The sequence below is a fragment of the Lagenorhynchus albirostris genome, chromosome 17 (assembly GCF_949774975.1).
Source record: "Lagenorhynchus albirostris chromosome 17, mLagAlb1.1, whole genome shotgun sequence".
Taxonomy (NCBI): Eukaryota; Metazoa; Chordata; class Mammalia; order Artiodactyla; family Delphinidae; genus Lagenorhynchus; species Lagenorhynchus albirostris.
In genome coordinates, this window is record NC_083111.1 from 81,757,649 (window position 1) to 81,771,590 (window position 13,942).

Below are 13,942 nucleotides of genomic sequence, written 5' to 3' on the forward strand. Positions count from 1 at the left end.
TGGGGCTGGCCCCTGGACCAGTGGGCTGCCAGACCTTGCCTCATGCAGAGGGTGCAGGCTCACTGGTGGGTGGGGCTGGCTGTGGGCACAGGGGATCCCAGGTCTGGTGCCAACCTGCTGGTGGGTGGGGCTGGATGCCTACACACCTGGCTGTTCAGCCTGCTGGCTGGTGGGCAGGTAAGCCCCCAGCACTAACGGGTGCACTTGGTTTAATGCTCTTGTGCTGCCATCTGGAAATTCTTAATAACTTTTTAACAGGGACCTCTGCATTTTCAGTTTGCATGGGGCCCTGCAAATTATGCAGCTGGTTCTGGTTCCAGGGACACTCAGCTGATACAATGCACAAAGACCTGGGTCGTGAGCATGGCCCTGAGAAAAAATGCTGACAGGAAGACCCAGGTGCCTTCTCCGCTCCCACAGCAGCTTCCAGCACCCAGGAGGCAAGAACACCCGCTGGACAGGGAACATGGGACTGGGGTTCCAGCAGGCAGGCAGGAGCACGCTCCAGGGATATGGTGGGTCTACTCCCCAGCAGGCCTTGAGCTCTGGCCTAGAGCTCCGCAGGGGAAACTCCACTAGTGTCCAGTGCAGGATCCACCCCTAGGCACAGTGCTGGACCTTCAGTGGTGCCCCCATCCCATTGCTGACTGGACTAGAACAGCACCTGACCCAGACTGGACAGATCAGATTCTGACTCCTGGATTCTGCTCATTGGTCAGCACTTCCAAAGCCTGGAAGGACCAGTTCACTGCTACTGACCGAGAGAGGCAGTGTGTCCCACACGTGTTCTAGAGGCCTGGCTACTTGTCACCCTCAGTCCCACTGCGACCCCCATCTTCCAACCCAAACTCCGGGGTTGCTCCCTGAAAGGCTCCCTGAGGCCCTGCGAGGTGTGCACCACGGGAGGGCCCTGGGGCGGCGGCCCCCACCGCACGGAGGAAATGAGCAGGCTTGGAGCAGGAGGTCGCTTTATTGAGAAGAAGGCCAGTGGTCAGGTGGAGGCGGGAGACTGGAGGGGAAGGGAGAATGTAGTCCCGGGGTGGGGGAGGGGTGGGCGCCAGCTGGCAGCATCACAAGTCCTGGGCTGACTTGTGAGAGTTCCGCTTGTCCTAGGCACCGTTCTGGTGCAGCAGGATGCCCGGGCTGAAGGTGGCCCCCGGCGGCCAGTGGCGGACCACGTGCCGGTACGACGTGGCCAAGCAGTCGAAGTAGTTAATGTTGAGCTTCCGGGCAATACGACGGCCGAGGTATTCCATTTGCTGTGCGAGCGGGTGGCGGTCAGCTCTTGCCTGAACAAGAGCTGCGCCGGAGGCGTCCCCTCCCCTTGGCCAGACCGCACCTCCAGCCCTGCCCGTCAGCCCCGGCGCCCTCTCCGCTGGCTCCCAGCTCGAGGGCCTGGGCCAGGTCCCCGCTGTATGCACTCTCCACCTGCGAAATGGCCCTATCTTAAGACCCTAAACAGTGGCTGGCGTCATGTTGAACCAAGGAGGGGCAGGGAGCGTGTCTGGGACCCCGTGGCGGGCTGGGAGGGACCCACCTCGTAGCGCTCCGACAGCTGCACCAGCACCAGCGGCTCCAGCTTGTGGCCGCACAGAACCAGCTGGAAGAAGCACCTTCCGTAGGCTGGCAAGGGGCAAGCCGCTCAGCGCCAGGTCCCTGTAGAGCCGGGGGCGGGGGCTCCGGGGGCGGGGGCTCCGGGGGCGGGGGCTCCGGGGGCGGGGGCTCCGGGGGCGGGGGCTCCGGGGGCGGGGGCTCCGGGGGCGGGGGCATGGGCCAGTTGTCTGCTCCTCCCCACTCCACGTGGCTTCCCCTTCCCCTGGACGCCATCCCCCAGTCCGCGGCCCGCCCCGTGCGTCACCATCGGAGCTGAGCGCCATGCGCACGTAGACCAGGTGCATGGGGGCCTGACACACGGTGCGGCCCTGGATGGAGAAGTGGTACACGCCGCGCACGTGGTTCAGCACCAGGCGGCGCCGCGGCAGCGACGAGATCATGAGCCACAGGCCCACGCCCACGCCGTAGGCAGGGAAGCCCCAAGTCTTCTGCTTCTGCACCTGTGGGCGCCGCGGGGACTTTCTGAGCCGCCGCGGGACCCGGGGGCGGGGCACCGAGTGGGGGTCCGGCCCCCAGGGTAGGAAGGCCGTGGGGGGCGGGCCCAGGAGCTCAGACCTCGCTCACAAGCCCGAAGCTGACGAGGAAGAAGCAGACGATGAAGAGCAGCGTCCCCTTCCACAGCGTGTCCAGGTAGTACTCGAGCACGAAGACTGGGGGCGGCGCGGCAGAGGCGCGTGAGGATACCGGGACCCTGCTCGCAGCCCGAGGTGGAAGTGCCAGGGCTTGGACCCGGAACTGCCCGCCGGCCGCAGGGCCCGGGGCCGCTGTCGGGGTCCAGCCTGCAGTTCCAGCGCCCGCGAAGGCCGCAGCCGGCCCGGCCCCGCCCCGTTCAGATTCCAGTCCCCGCCCCGCGTCGCCGCTCCGCCGGGTTCTGGTCCCCTGGCAACTGAGTGTCGCCCTCACCGTTGGGCTGCTGCTGCGTGAACGGGTAGAAACTGTTGTTCTTGAGGCGCTTGGCCAGGTTGCGCTCGGTGCAGAAGAGTCCTTGGGCCCAGAGCTGAAAGGGCTTGCTGCCGGCGGTCGTAGGCAGGCCGCTGAACCGGCCCTTGGGGGCCTGGGTCGGGTACAGACCGTCAGCTGTGCGGCTTGTCTGTTGCCACTGCCCACTGCTCACAGCCACACTCATACCTGGGAGAATAAAGCCTTCAGGGTTGCGGTCCAGGAAAAAGCAGTTCTCAGGCGAAGGCAGGGGAGCGACACCGAGTGGCGGTCTAGGCTGGGCGACGCCGGCTTCTAGAAGCTCTGGGCGGCGGTTCTATTAGGGTCGTCCTGTTGATCTTCCCGTCTCCAGGGAGTCGCCCGGCCCGGCCCTGCGGTGGGCGTGCACTTCCCCCGCTAGGCCCCACCCCACCGGAGGCCCCCTGTACAGCCTGGTTCACAGTCCTCACCTGAAGGGTGGGGTAGTGGGACATCCCAGGCCTGAGCTGGAGAGGAATCTGTAGGCAGGGGCCCCACCACGAGCCCCGTGGCTGAGCATGGCCTCCCCTTCCCCACTGCCGCCTCTGCCCGGGTCAGAACCTCATATACAAACACAGACAGCTCACCTTAGTGTCCCTGAGGGTGGAAAGCACAGACACGCACGCACACACACACTCAGTCCAAGATTTGAGCCCAGGAGGCTCATATACAAACACAGACAGCTCACCTTAGTGTCCCTGAGGGTGGAAAGCGCGCACACACACACACACACACACACACTCACTCACACTCAGTCCAAGATTTGAGCCCAGGATTGAGCAGGCAAGGCCCAGCCACAGGCTGACTCAGGAGCCCTGGGGGGCTGCCCCCAGCGCCGCAACACACAGGTTCTGGGCCAGCTGCAGCCCCCAGTAGTTCCCTCAGGGACAACCCCTAGCCTCTCACTGGGATCCCAAAGACCACACATGAGTTCCTAAAAGTGTTTTATTGTAACAAAACGCTCACACATTCAAAACTGGGAAAGGGGGCAGGGCGGGCTGGCTGGAGCTGCCTAGCTGGGAGGGGCCAGGCTGGTGAGCAGCTGCCGCAGGCACCACTGGACTTCCTCTGCGCCCCGGTAGGCCCGCTTCAGGCCCCGGGGAAGGCAGCGGCAGGACTCCAGGTTGAGGTACAGCAGACCCGGGCAGTTGCTGATCACAGCGCTGTGGGAGCAGTGCAGGCCATGGGAGGTTGAGCCACTGGCCCCAAGAAGACCCAGGCACAGCATGGCTGAGCCAGTCTAAGGAGCCCTCTCTACCCTTGCACCGCGGCTGGCTCTGCCACCTACAGCCCAAAGGCCCAAGCCCAGTACCCTTGGTGTCCCTAAGGCCAACCCCAAGCAGGGGCTGGGCCAGGATGGGCTCCCTTTTCAGAGCCCTGGAGCTGGCGAGCCAGGCAGGACAGGGGATCAAGCCATACTGGCTCCAAGGAACTGGCGGGGGTGGGGATGCTGACCTGACTGTGCTTGCTGTGACCCGGGTGCCCCGGAGGTTGAGGGAGCACAGTGCCAGGTGCGAGCCCCCGGGGGCGCCTGAGAAGGCAGCTAAGGCCTGCTCCAGGTCCCTCTCACTGAAGCCCTGGCCACTCAAGTCCAGCTCCCGCAGAGTGTGACACCACTTCTGAGTTAACAGAAGGCTGCCCTCCTTGGCTAGAGTCAGCCGGTCTGACATGCCATACAGGCCCAGGTGAAGTTGCTCCAGCTCTGGAGGTGAGAGGAATGGGCATGAGCTGCGGGGTGGGCAAGAATCCCCACATCCCACCTGCCCAGCCACCACCCGAGGAGTGCTGACCCTGACATGGAAGGTCATGCAGGCCAGCAGGTGTGATTCGAGCACAGCCGCGGAGATCCAGCAAGCGCAGGTGAGGGGAGCCGTGGAGCAGGCGGTCCAGGACCTCGTTGCTCACAAAGTTGCAGGTGGAGCTGGCAAGGCAGAGCTCCTCAAGGCTGGGGAAGCCTGGGCCAGGAGGCGTCGCTCGCCCGGAAGGCTTGGGAAGCCACATGAGGTTCAGCAGCCGCAACACCTGGGAGCGAGGCCCAGGCTGCAGATGGGGAGGGGGCAACAGGTGGAAGGGGTGGGGCGGCAGGTACCTGCAGCTGGGGGCAGCCTTTCTGCAGGGCCTCGACAGGCAGCTGGAGGGGAGTGCTGTTGTGGTTGAGGCCTGTGCTCACCTCCAGGAGCTGGAGTTGTGGGCAGCAGCTGCCCTGTAGTGGTGGGGGAGAACACAGGGTCGGAGGCCTGGCAGTCCCTGGCTCAGCACCCAGCTCTGCTCCTGCCCGTGACCAACATACCAACAGTGCACCCAAGATAGCTGTCGTCTGGGAGCTGTAGGTCAGCCACAGCTTCCGCATTCGGGGCCCCGCCTCCTCCAAGAAGCTTACCACAGCCGTGGAGTCCACCTGGAGACCCAGCACAGAGGTACCGGTCAACGCAGCCCAGGCTTCCTTGGGGCCCCTGGGGACTCCTGGGCTCACCATGGAATGCTGTATGTCCAGGCTGTGGAGCTGGGGGCAGGCTTTGGCTAGCATGATCAGAGTGTCAGGGGTCACACCGTGGCAATCGGAAAGCTTGAGGAAGGTGAGCCGGGGACAGGACTCGCTAACCAGCTGTGGAAAACAGAGGGCCGGTTGGGGGAGGGCAGGCTGTGGTCCACAAGGGAAACGGACCAATGGCTGACGCCAACCGCACTTTACTGCCTCAGCAATGGTCTCCTTTCTGGCCATGCCAGGCCTACCTGGGTGCTCCCACCTCTCACACCTCCCTGCTGGAAGACACTCCAGGAAAGGAGAACCAAGCAGGCATCTTCGTGGGGCATCGTTGGGCCCCACGGTACCTGACCCACTCCCTGGTGGGTAACCCCAGAGTGTCATGGCTGGCGTGCAGGGCAGCCTCGAGCTCTCACCTTCAACACAGGGTGTACCTGAGACTTCCAGTGGATGAGAGTCAGCCTCTGGAGCTGTGAGAACCTGGGCCGACAGCAGAGGCAGAGCTGCACAGTGTTCCCATGCTGCCCCTTCTGCCAGCCTTCTCCCCACCCATCACCTTCGTGCAGGGAGGCAGGAGGGGGCCTGGGGCATTCACACAACACACAAGCGGAATGAGGGGATAAGAAAAAGATGGAACTGCTCACCGACTGGGCATAAGCCACTCCAGGGATGCAAGAAGCTTCTTCTCAGTCTTGGTCCCACTCCTGGCGGGGCGGCCAACCAGCGGGGGTGACAGGGTGAGGGTGTACCAGAGCGCTGGCTGGGAGGCGGCCTCGCGCCAGCGGCGGCACACGCGTGCAGCCCTGGGAGAAAACCTCTCCTGAGGGGCCGGGCCTTTTGTGGTCGACGCTCGCCCTCAATGGCTGTCGCTATGGGGTTTTCTAAGAGGAGGGACCTGCCCCCCGCCAACTCTCACAACGCTGCGGACCCCTCAGTTCAAGGTCGTGCCCCTGGGATTCCAGCTGGACGCCCTGAGAGACTGCGCTCTCTGAGACGCGTGTGTGGGCGCTCAGCCACCCGCTGAGTGCCTAAGAGGTCAGCCTGAGACCCGGCGCTGTGCGCGATGGTCCTGGGGTACCTGCCAAGGAAGGGTATAGGCCCATCCGCCGCCACCAGCAGCCCGAAAATCTGCAGCAGGATTTCCAAGGGAATGCGGTCGCCCCAGCCCGGGTCGGGCTCCTGCTGCGGTGCGGGCGCGGGTGCGGGTGCGGTCCTGGGCTTGGCCTTGGCCTCAGCGGCGCGGGCCCCGTGGAGCCGCAGCAGCTGAGCACGGCGGGCGGCGCGCCTCTGAGCGCGGCGGCGGGCGGGCCCCGGACCTGGCAACACCAGCAGCATGCTGTCCGACTGCAGCAGGTGGTAACCGGAGCCGCTCGGGGCCAGCCGATCCCACCACCAGTCCTCCGCCGAGCGGCTCCGCGCCCCGGCCAGCGGCAAGATCCGGACCCTTTGCCGGGCCCGCCGGGCCACACCCGGAGCCATAGCCACTCGCTGCGTTCCGAGTTCCGCCCAGGGGGAGCGGAAGAGGCGGAGCCTGCGGCGGAAGGGGTGTGGCCGGCGGAGGCGAGGCTTGCCTCGCGGGGCGGGGTCAGGGCCCCGGGCTGGCCCTACCCGCCCCTGCCCCTGGACGCCCCACTCGATTTCCGGAGCGGGATATCGGGCGCTGGGGCGCGCCGGCGGGTGGTTTCTGCGAGTCCTGGCGGGTGAGTTGGAGTCCTCGCTCCCGCTCGGCTGCATTTTCCGGCCCCACCCGTTCTGTGCTGGGTCCTCGACCCTGGGCCGGAGGCGGCGCCCTCGAAGTGTGGCGGGACGGCCGGTCGCCGGGTCAGGGAGCGCGCTCGTTCAGGACCGGGAGGCTCAGGCACCCCAGCGCACCGGTCGGCTCTCCGCCGCCCCCGTGGTGCAGCGAGGGGCGGTGCCCGCCGTGGCCACATCCCCAGCCCCGACTTGGCTCCGGCTGTCCGGGGTCTCGCAGAAGCCGTATAGGTGTGCTTGGCGCCTGAGAGGTAGACCTGTCCCGGAGTCCTTGTCCCGTATCCGTGCGGGGTAGTGCTTTGGCGGTCTCGGTAGCTCACACCCGAAGATCATCTCCCTCTTTGATCATACTCTCCTGGGCTTCGGCGCCTTCTTGCTTCCCTGCCTGGCGCCGGCCTTTGCTGTGTCGTGACCCCGACACAGGCTGCCGGTGTGCTTTGTCCCTTCTCCTCCCCATCCCCCACCCCCGGCATCCCCCCAGTTTCCCTGGTCTGGGCCGTCTGGTCCTTTCCTGACAACAGTTCTGTGTCTTTCCCTTGTGATTTTGCATGCATGTTACTTTTTTTCAAGCTAGACGAAGTCTTCAGTTCCCGGAGGAGCCGAAGGTCTTTTGTGGACCTACGTGGGGAAAGAAGAGCTGGCTGTGACCTCTGCCCTGTCCTGAAGGCTCCGGCCTTGGGCTAAATGGCAGCACCCCCGCTGGGCCGTCTGGTGCTGACCCACGTGCTGGTAGCCCTCTTTGGCATGGGCTCATGGGCTGCCATCAACGGGATCTGGGTGGAGCTGCCTGTGGTGGTGAAAGACCTCCCCGAGGGTGAGTTCATGTGGGCAGGGGGCGAGGCTGCGTGCGGGGGAGGTGGGTTGCAGCTGCTCTCTGGACCTGCGCATCCTGCCCCTGACACGGCTTCCTCCTTTTCTTCCTTGCAGGTTGGAGTCTCCCCTCCTACCTCTCTGTGCTTGTGGCACTGGGGAACCTGGGTCTGCTGGTGGTGACCCTGTGGAGGCGGCTGGCCCCGGGCAAGGGCGAGAGGGCCCCCATCCAAGTGGTGCAGGCGCTGAGTGTGGTGGGCACGGCCCTGCTGGCCCCCCTGTGGCCCCACGTGGCAGCAGTGGCGGGGCAGGAGTACTCAGTGGCCTTCCTGACTCTCTCCTTCGTGCTGGCGCTGGCCTGTTGTGCTTCGAATGTCACGTTCCTGCCCTTCCTGAGCCGCTTGCCGCCTTCCTTCCTGCGGTCCTTCTTCCTGGGTCAGGGCCTCAGCGCCCTGCTGCCCTGTGTGCTGGCCCTAGTGCAGGGTGTGGGTCGCCTCGAGTGCCCACCAACCCCCACCAATGGCACTCCTGGGCCCCCCATTGACTTCCCAGAGCGTTTTCCTGCCAGCACTTTTTTTGGGGTATTGTCCGCCCTATTAGTCGTTTCAGCTGCCGCCTTTCAGGGTCTCCTGGTGCTGTTGCCATCACCACCGCCTGTACCCACAGGAGGCCCAGGGCCTGGCCTGCAGGCGGGAGCCCCTGGAGTGGAGGAAGAGGAAGAGGCCTCACCCCTGCAGGAGTCTCCCAGCAAGGCGGCAGGCACCACCTGCAGCCCAGAACCTGCGGCCCATCGGCTGCTCTCCACCCGTAGTGTCTGCCTGCTGGGCCTGCTGGCCGTCACCAACGCTCTGACCAATGGCGTGTTGCCTGCTGTGCAGAGCTATTCCTGCTTGCCCTATGGGCGCCCAGCCTACCACTTGGCTGTGGTGCTGGGCAGTGCCGCCAACCCCCTCGCCTGCTTCCTGGCCATGGGTATTCTATGCAGGTATACGGGCAGCCCAGGCCACTCAGGGTGGGACTTAGGGGTGAGAGCCTGGGCCTGGCTCAGAGCCTGGGCCTGAGCCCTGAGTTTTTGCTCACTCCTGGCAGGTCCCTGGCAGGGCTGGGCAGTCTCTCCCTGCTGGGCATGCTCTTTGGGGCCTACCTGATGGCGCTGGCAATCCTGAGCCCCTGCCCACCTCTGGTGGGCACCTCTGCAGGCGTGGTCCTTGTGGTAAGTATGTTGGGGCACAGTGAAGCAAAGAGGGTGGCAGTAGGGAGGGGGTTCACCCTAGAGCAGGGGCATCTCACGCTCAGCCTGCTACTGTGTCCACCTTCCCAGGTGGTGTCGTGGGTTCTGTGTCTCGGCGTGTTCTCATACGTGAAGGTGGCTTCCAGCTCCCTGCTGCATGGGGGGGGCCAGCAGTCGTTGCTGGCAGCTGGCGTGGCCATCCAGGTGGGCTCTCTGCTCGGCGCCGTGGCCATGTTCCCTCCCACCAGCATCTACCATGTGTTCCGCAGCGGGAAGGACTGTGTGGACCCTTGTGGCCCCTAAGCCTGAGCAGGTGGGGACTCCGCTCCACTCCACTTGTCTTCAGGTTGGGGTTGCCACAGTGCCTGCGTGCCCACAGCCCAGGGAGGCCCACCCTACAAGCAGCCTGCTCACGGATGCCTGCGTACTCCACGGGAGAACCTGGCACTGCAGGCCAGGGTTGGGACCACAGAGCAGGCTCGGAGGCAGGGCCCAGCTGGGGATGTGGATTTGGCCCAGGCCCAGGACGTGTGTGGGATTTGTACAATAAAGTGTGTTCATTTCATGAGTTGGAGCTAACCCTAGGAACAACTCTTGCTGTGTAGATAGACCTCCCCTGAGCTAGAGCAGTAGCCTGACCTGTTCAACAGGGGCCTGTCCCACTCCCTGGGGCACTCATAGGTCTTGGAGGTCATAGAACCTTCTCCTAAACACAGATACACATAGAGAACTGCCCAGAGGGAGGGTGAAGGCCAGCCCCCAGGGCCTGGAGTGTAGGCCAAGGACCCACACAGGCTACGGCAGTCAGAGGCTGTCTGGTGGGCCGAGCCAGCCAGGCACGAGGGTCAGGCCGCATGGGCTGCCTCGTAGTCGCTGCCTTTGTGGCCTGGGTGTGGCCCACTTACCCGCTGCTTTATGGGAGGATCCTACTGGGGGATTTGTGCCCGGGGCTTGTTGCCAGGTCCTGGCACAGAAAGGGCTCAGCGAGTGGGACTTAGAAGAGACCAAGGTGTGAGGGTCCAGCCGATCTTGGGATTCTTCTGCCGAAGGACGTGGTCCCCTCCCCCAAACCACCAGCCTCGTTTGTAGCTCCTGTGATCAAACTTGCAAAGGCCCCAAACCCTTTATTCACACAGACGCGACAGTGGCTGCCTTCTCCCTGGGCTGCTGGCAGATGGCCTTGGCTCTGAGCAGCCCACGCTCTGTCCCCACCCTGGGACAGCAGTCCAGGCCTTTGCTTGTTGGCGTCTGCAGGGAGCTCAGCACCAAACACAGGCTGTCCTGCACCGGGGGCTCCCACACACAGGACTGGTGGGGACTGGAGTGCGCCCCGAGCCAGGAGGGCCGGGACGATCTGAGGGGATTCAGGCGGGGCTGCCGCAGGGCCGGGGCCTGGGCTTCTGCCGCCTCCTGGGCAGGTGGGGAGCAGAGGCCTGGGGGGGAACACAGGCTCCCCGGGGGGCAGGACACCTGAGCCGTGAGCCAGCGTGACTGGCGTGGTACTGAGCACCCATTCTCACAGACAAGGGGCCCTGCAGCTGCCAGGGGCCGGGCGTGGGCTCCGGGGGAGCGGCTCCTGCCCTGCTGGCCAGCCCTCTCCGGATGCCGTTTCTAAGCTGCTGAAGCCGCCTGTCCTTGACTTGGGCTGCGCGGAGGCTTCTCAGGGGCTTCCTCCCCGGCCTTGGCAGGACCGGCTGAGCTGAGGGACTTCCTGGCGGGAGGGAAAGATCCCCAGGCCTTGACCGCCCCCCCCCCATCAGGCATGTGGTAGGACCAGGCTCCCAGCTGGCCCAGACACAGCCCAGCCCTTAGGGCAGAAGGCCACCGCCCTCCAGGGCGCTAACCACCCAGCCCCCTGACCTGATAGGGCTGGGGAGGGGGGCGCCGGCAGGCGGGTGTGAGCTGTGGAAGCCACCTCTGGAGAGTGGGAGGGAGGAGGCCGAGGGTGTGACGGGGGTGGTGAGGCCCCGGGCCTCCGCGTGCCCTCCCCTGGCCTCTGACGCTGCCCCTCCCCCCTCCCCTGCCCACCCTGGGGCCGGAGGCTGGTGGAGCCTTCCCCCAGTTCCTTCCTGCCTTCCCTCACGTTGGGCATGTGTGCAGCCTCCCCGCCGGCGTGTGTGTCTGCGCCACGTGTGCCAGGCGTGAGGGCCCCGGGAAGCAAGGCACGGTCTCCCGAGGGGGGCTGGCCTTGAGCCCCGGAGGCCAGGACTGCAGGGGTGGCTTGAAGGAGCCCCTGCCCTTTGGCGTCTCCAGGGCGTCCGGTCAGCTACCCGAAGGGAACAAGGCAGGAGCCCAAACAACCAGGGGAGGAAGATGCCTGGGGTCAAGTCCTAGAGGGCCGCGCGGCACGCCCTTCCCGCTCACGGCATCCGGGCACGAGGCCAGTGGCTGGGAAGCAGGGCGGCCAGCCACACCAGCCGCTCAGACCTGAGCGTCCCCCCAGGGCCCTATCCGGGCACCCACGCCTCCAGCTGGACAGCAGGTGGCCAGCCACTCAAGCTCACAGCCCTGCCCAAAGGGTCTCTCAGGCCCGGGCCGGTGAGGAACTAGAAGGAGACCCCAGAAGGGAGGTGGTGTCCCCTGTGTGAGAACAGAGCTGAGCCACGGGCCCTCTGCGGTCTGTGGCTCAGGTTCTCTCGAAACCAGAGAAGAGCCAGCCAGGGTGTGCCCTGCCACACGCAGCAGCCCCTCCGCAGGTGTGCAGCCACTCCCCCAAGACAGGGACGAGGCTCACCCGGCTCTGGCTGAGCAAGTAGAGGTGGGGCCTTCACCTTCCTTCAGTACCGGCTTCGTCAGCCCACCGGGGTCCCTAGGCAGGTGTGGGTTCCGACGCGGGCATGAGTGTGACAACACCTGGGTGAGGGGATGGTCACGCCCCTCATCTGCGCCTGTTCAGAGCCCCACTGCCTGACTCAGGGACAAGGGGTGAGTCCTTTCAGGGGCTCCCTCCCCTCCATGGATTCAAAGGGACCTCCTCGCTTCTGTGGGGAATGGGGCCAGAGGATGGGAGTGTGGGAGTGACTGGGCCTCTGGTGAGGGAGCGGGTGCAGTTATCAGCAACGGCCACTCGGACCGGGCCCACACTGGCCTGGGGTGCTGCCCACCTCAGTGGGGCCACATGCTCTCCACTGCACCTTCCAGGGGCTGTCAGTCACAGGCCCCTGCCTTCCCCCCTTTGGCTGGGTGGGTGCCCAGCTAATCCAGCTGTGGTGCCCACCCTCCTGCCCATGGTGATTGAACTGGGAGCCCTGGGCCTGGGGAGCAAGTCGGGCGCTAACAGAGATTTGCCTCGGGGTGTCAGTCATCCCAAGAGCTATAAAAAACACCCAGACTCCTCAGGGTGCACACCAGAGAGTGAAGGCGTCCCAGGGCAAGCAGAGCGAAGGGTGGAGAGAGGCAGAATTCCGAGAGCATTCTGGCATCTCCTGGATCCAGCTGTACCCGAAACTAAGCCCCTTGGACTTGCAAGTTATGTGGGCCCACAATTTCTTGCTTAAGTTGAGTTGGTTCTTGTCTGTCACAGCTGCAGGAGTTGTGAAATCCTCTTTCGTCTCCTCTCTGAAGCATTTAGGACTGTTCAGACTTTGCACGCACAGCACTGGTTAATCTTTCCTTGCCTGGGGGAGAGTCGGTCATTCTCTTGGAGACGCTCCCTGTTGTACTCCCCATGACCCTTCCATCTCCCAGGCCGCCACTCCAGCTCCTGACCAGGGTGCTTCCCTGACCCACTTCCAACCTGCGTGGAAGAGTCTCCTGGACGTCCGACCCTCTGAGAACACCTCAAGCCAGGCCCGTGGGGGAGAAGGCAGGACCTTCCTCGGCAGGACCCCCCGGGAGGAGGTTTCTGTCTGCGTAACTGTATGAGCTAAATGAAAGGCAAGTGGCAAAGCAGCCTGGAAATTCCCCTCGTTTTGCAAGAGAGGCAGGAAAGCCGAGCTCTTTAGAACGCAGATTGCAAAAGATTCCCTACCTGATCCCTCGTTGATACCCCGAGCCAGCCCTTGATATTCCCTTTGCAAAACATTCTGTGGACAACACCCTCTGAGAGTGCTGAGCGGGTACATGTTGTGGCCGGGGAGACCAGGGCGCCAATCCTCTAAAGGCAAGCCGTGGGGAAGGCAGCTCCCCAGCGCCCCGCCCCCCGCTGCAGGTGTCCATGCTGCCCATGCCCCCCCTACCCCACCCCCACGCTGACTTAAGCCAGAGGGATGCGAAGAGTTGCTGAGGCCAGGGTGCTCGGGCTCCAGGGCCAGTTAGCACGTGGGCTTGAACATCCAGAGAGGAAAAGCAGGCAGATCCACAAACGAAGGTGTCTGCTCTCCATTGCACTGCAGGTCCTGGCAAGGGTAGTTAGGCAGGAAAAAGAAAGAAAAGGCATCCAGATTGGAAAAGAGGTAAAACTATCTCTATTCTCAGATGATGTGATTTTTTTAAACTGATTTTCTTTTTTTTTTTAATATTTATTTATTTATTTGGCTGCACCGGGTCTTAGTTGTGGCACGTGAACTCTTAGTTGCGGCACGTGGTATCTAGTTCCCTGACCAGGGATCGAACCTGGGCCCCCTGCATTGGGAGGGCAGAGTCTTAGGCACTGAACCACAGGGGAAGTCCCTCAGATGACACAATTCTATGTTTAGAAACTCATAAGGAGGGACTTCCCCAGTGGCGCAGTGGTTAAGACTCTGCACTCCCAGTGCAGGGGACCCAGGTTCGATCCCTGGTCAAGGAAAGAGATCCCACATGCACGCCACAACTAAGAGTTTGTATGCCACAACTAAGGAGCTCACGTGCCACAACTAAGGAGCCTGATTGCCTCAACTAAGACCCAGCACAACCAAATAAATAAATAAATATTTTTAAAAAGGAAAGAAAGAAACTCATAAGGAATCCACAAAAAAACTATTAGGACTAAGAAAACAAATTCAACCAAATTTTGCAGATTACAGCATAGATATACCAAAATCAGTTGTATCTTTATATACTAGAAGCAAAAAATCTGAAAATGAAATTAAGAAAAACTTTTCATTTACAATAGCATCAAAAGAATAAAATACTTAGAAATAAGTTTAACAAAAGAAAAGCAAGCCTTTTAC

General features: G+C 63.2%; 3 protein-coding genes across 18 annotated transcripts; 1 reads left to right on the top strand and 2 right to left on the bottom strand.

The window, feature by feature from the left end:
- Positions 1–991: 991 nt before the first annotated feature.
- TMEM249 (transmembrane protein 249) lies at positions 992–2,780 on the bottom strand. The gene is made up of 5 exons (XM_060128053.1): positions 2,518–2,780; positions 2,170–2,264; positions 1,859–2,054; positions 1,538–1,623; positions 992–1,259 (listed from the first exon to the last, which is right to left on the bottom strand). The coding sequence occupies exons 1-5, from the start codon at positions 2,738–2,740 to the stop codon at positions 1,110–1,112; spliced, it is 750 nt and encodes a 249-aa protein (XP_059984036.1). The 5' UTR covers positions 2,741–2,780; the 3' UTR covers positions 992–1,109.
- A 722-nt stretch (positions 2,781–3,502) lies between these two features.
- FBXL6 (F-box and leucine rich repeat protein 6) lies at positions 3,503–6,561 on the bottom strand. Of its 10 annotated transcripts, XM_060128131.1 has the most exons (9): positions 6,135–6,561; positions 5,701–5,859; positions 5,473–5,536; positions 5,045–5,176; positions 4,862–4,969; positions 4,661–4,774; positions 4,362–4,593; positions 4,027–4,273; positions 3,503–3,734 (listed from the first exon to the last, which is right to left on the bottom strand). In XM_060128131.1, the coding sequence occupies exons 1-9, from the start codon at positions 6,533–6,535 to the stop codon at positions 3,584–3,586; spliced, it is 1,608 nt and encodes a 535-aa protein (XP_059984114.1). In that variant the 5' UTR covers positions 6,536–6,561; the 3' UTR covers positions 3,503–3,583. The 10 variants fall into 10 exon arrangements, with proteins under 10 accessions (XP_059984114.1, XP_059984110.1, XP_059984113.1 ...); XM_060128127.1 differs by having other exon boundaries at positions 4,661–4,969; XM_060128130.1 differs by having other exon boundaries at positions 4,362–4,557; positions 4,862–5,176.
- A 78-nt stretch (positions 6,562–6,639) lies between these two features.
- On the top strand, positions 6,640–9,469 carry SLC52A2 (solute carrier family 52 member 2). Of its 7 annotated transcripts, none has more exons than XM_060127401.1 (5): positions 6,640–6,756; positions 7,379–7,622; positions 7,736–8,603; positions 8,708–8,831; positions 8,915–9,469. In XM_060127401.1, exons 2-5 carry the CDS (start codon positions 7,493–7,495, stop codon positions 9,452–9,454), a joined length of 1,662 nt encoding a protein of 553 aa, XP_059983384.1. In that variant the 5' UTR covers positions 6,640–6,756; positions 7,379–7,492; the 3' UTR covers positions 9,455–9,469. The 7 variants fall into 7 exon arrangements, with proteins under 7 accessions (XP_059983384.1, XP_059983386.1, XP_059983390.1 ...); XM_060127403.1 differs by having other exon boundaries at positions 7,383–7,622; XM_060127407.1 differs by having other exon boundaries at positions 8,940–9,286.
- The last annotated feature ends 4,473 nt before the right edge of the window (positions 9,470–13,942 follow it).

Bases quoted from the DNA above. Each gene is read 5' to 3' on its own strand.
- TMEM249 (XM_060128053.1), bottom strand. From the start codon at position 2,740: ATGAGTGTGGCTGTGAGCAGTGGGCAGTGGCAACAGACAAGCCGCACA. The intron at 1,624-1,858 runs GTGACGCACGGG...GCCCCTTGCCAG, and splicing joins CATGGCGCTCAGCTCCGATG to CCTACGGAAGGTGCTTCTTC. The intron at 1,260-1,537 runs GTGGGTCCCTCC...CCGCTCGCACAG, and splicing joins AGCTGTCGGAGCGCTACGAG to CAAATGGAATACCTCGGCCG.
- FBXL6 (XM_060128125.1), bottom strand. From the start codon at position 6,535: ATGGCTCCGGGTGTGGCCCGGCGGGCCCGGCAAAGGGTCCGGATCTTG. The intron at 5,860-6,134 runs GTACCCCAGGAC...GTTTTCTCCCAG, and splicing joins CCTATACCCTTCCTTGGCAG to GGCTGCACGCGTGTGCCGCC. The intron at 5,537-5,700 runs GTGAGCAGTTCC...CTGTCGGCCCAG, and splicing joins GAGTGGCTTATGCCCAGTCG to GTTCTCACAGCTCCAGAGGC.
- SLC52A2 (XM_060127401.1), top strand. From the start codon at position 7,493: ATGGCAGCACCCCCGCTGGGCCGTCTGGTGCTGACCCACGTGCTGGTA. The intron at 7,623-7,735 runs GTGAGTTCATGT...TCTTCCTTGCAG, and splicing joins GGTGAAAGACCTCCCCGAGG to GTTGGAGTCTCCCCTCCTAC. The intron at 8,604-8,707 runs GTATACGGGCAG...CACTCCTGGCAG, and splicing joins GCCATGGGTATTCTATGCAG to GTCCCTGGCAGGGCTGGGCA.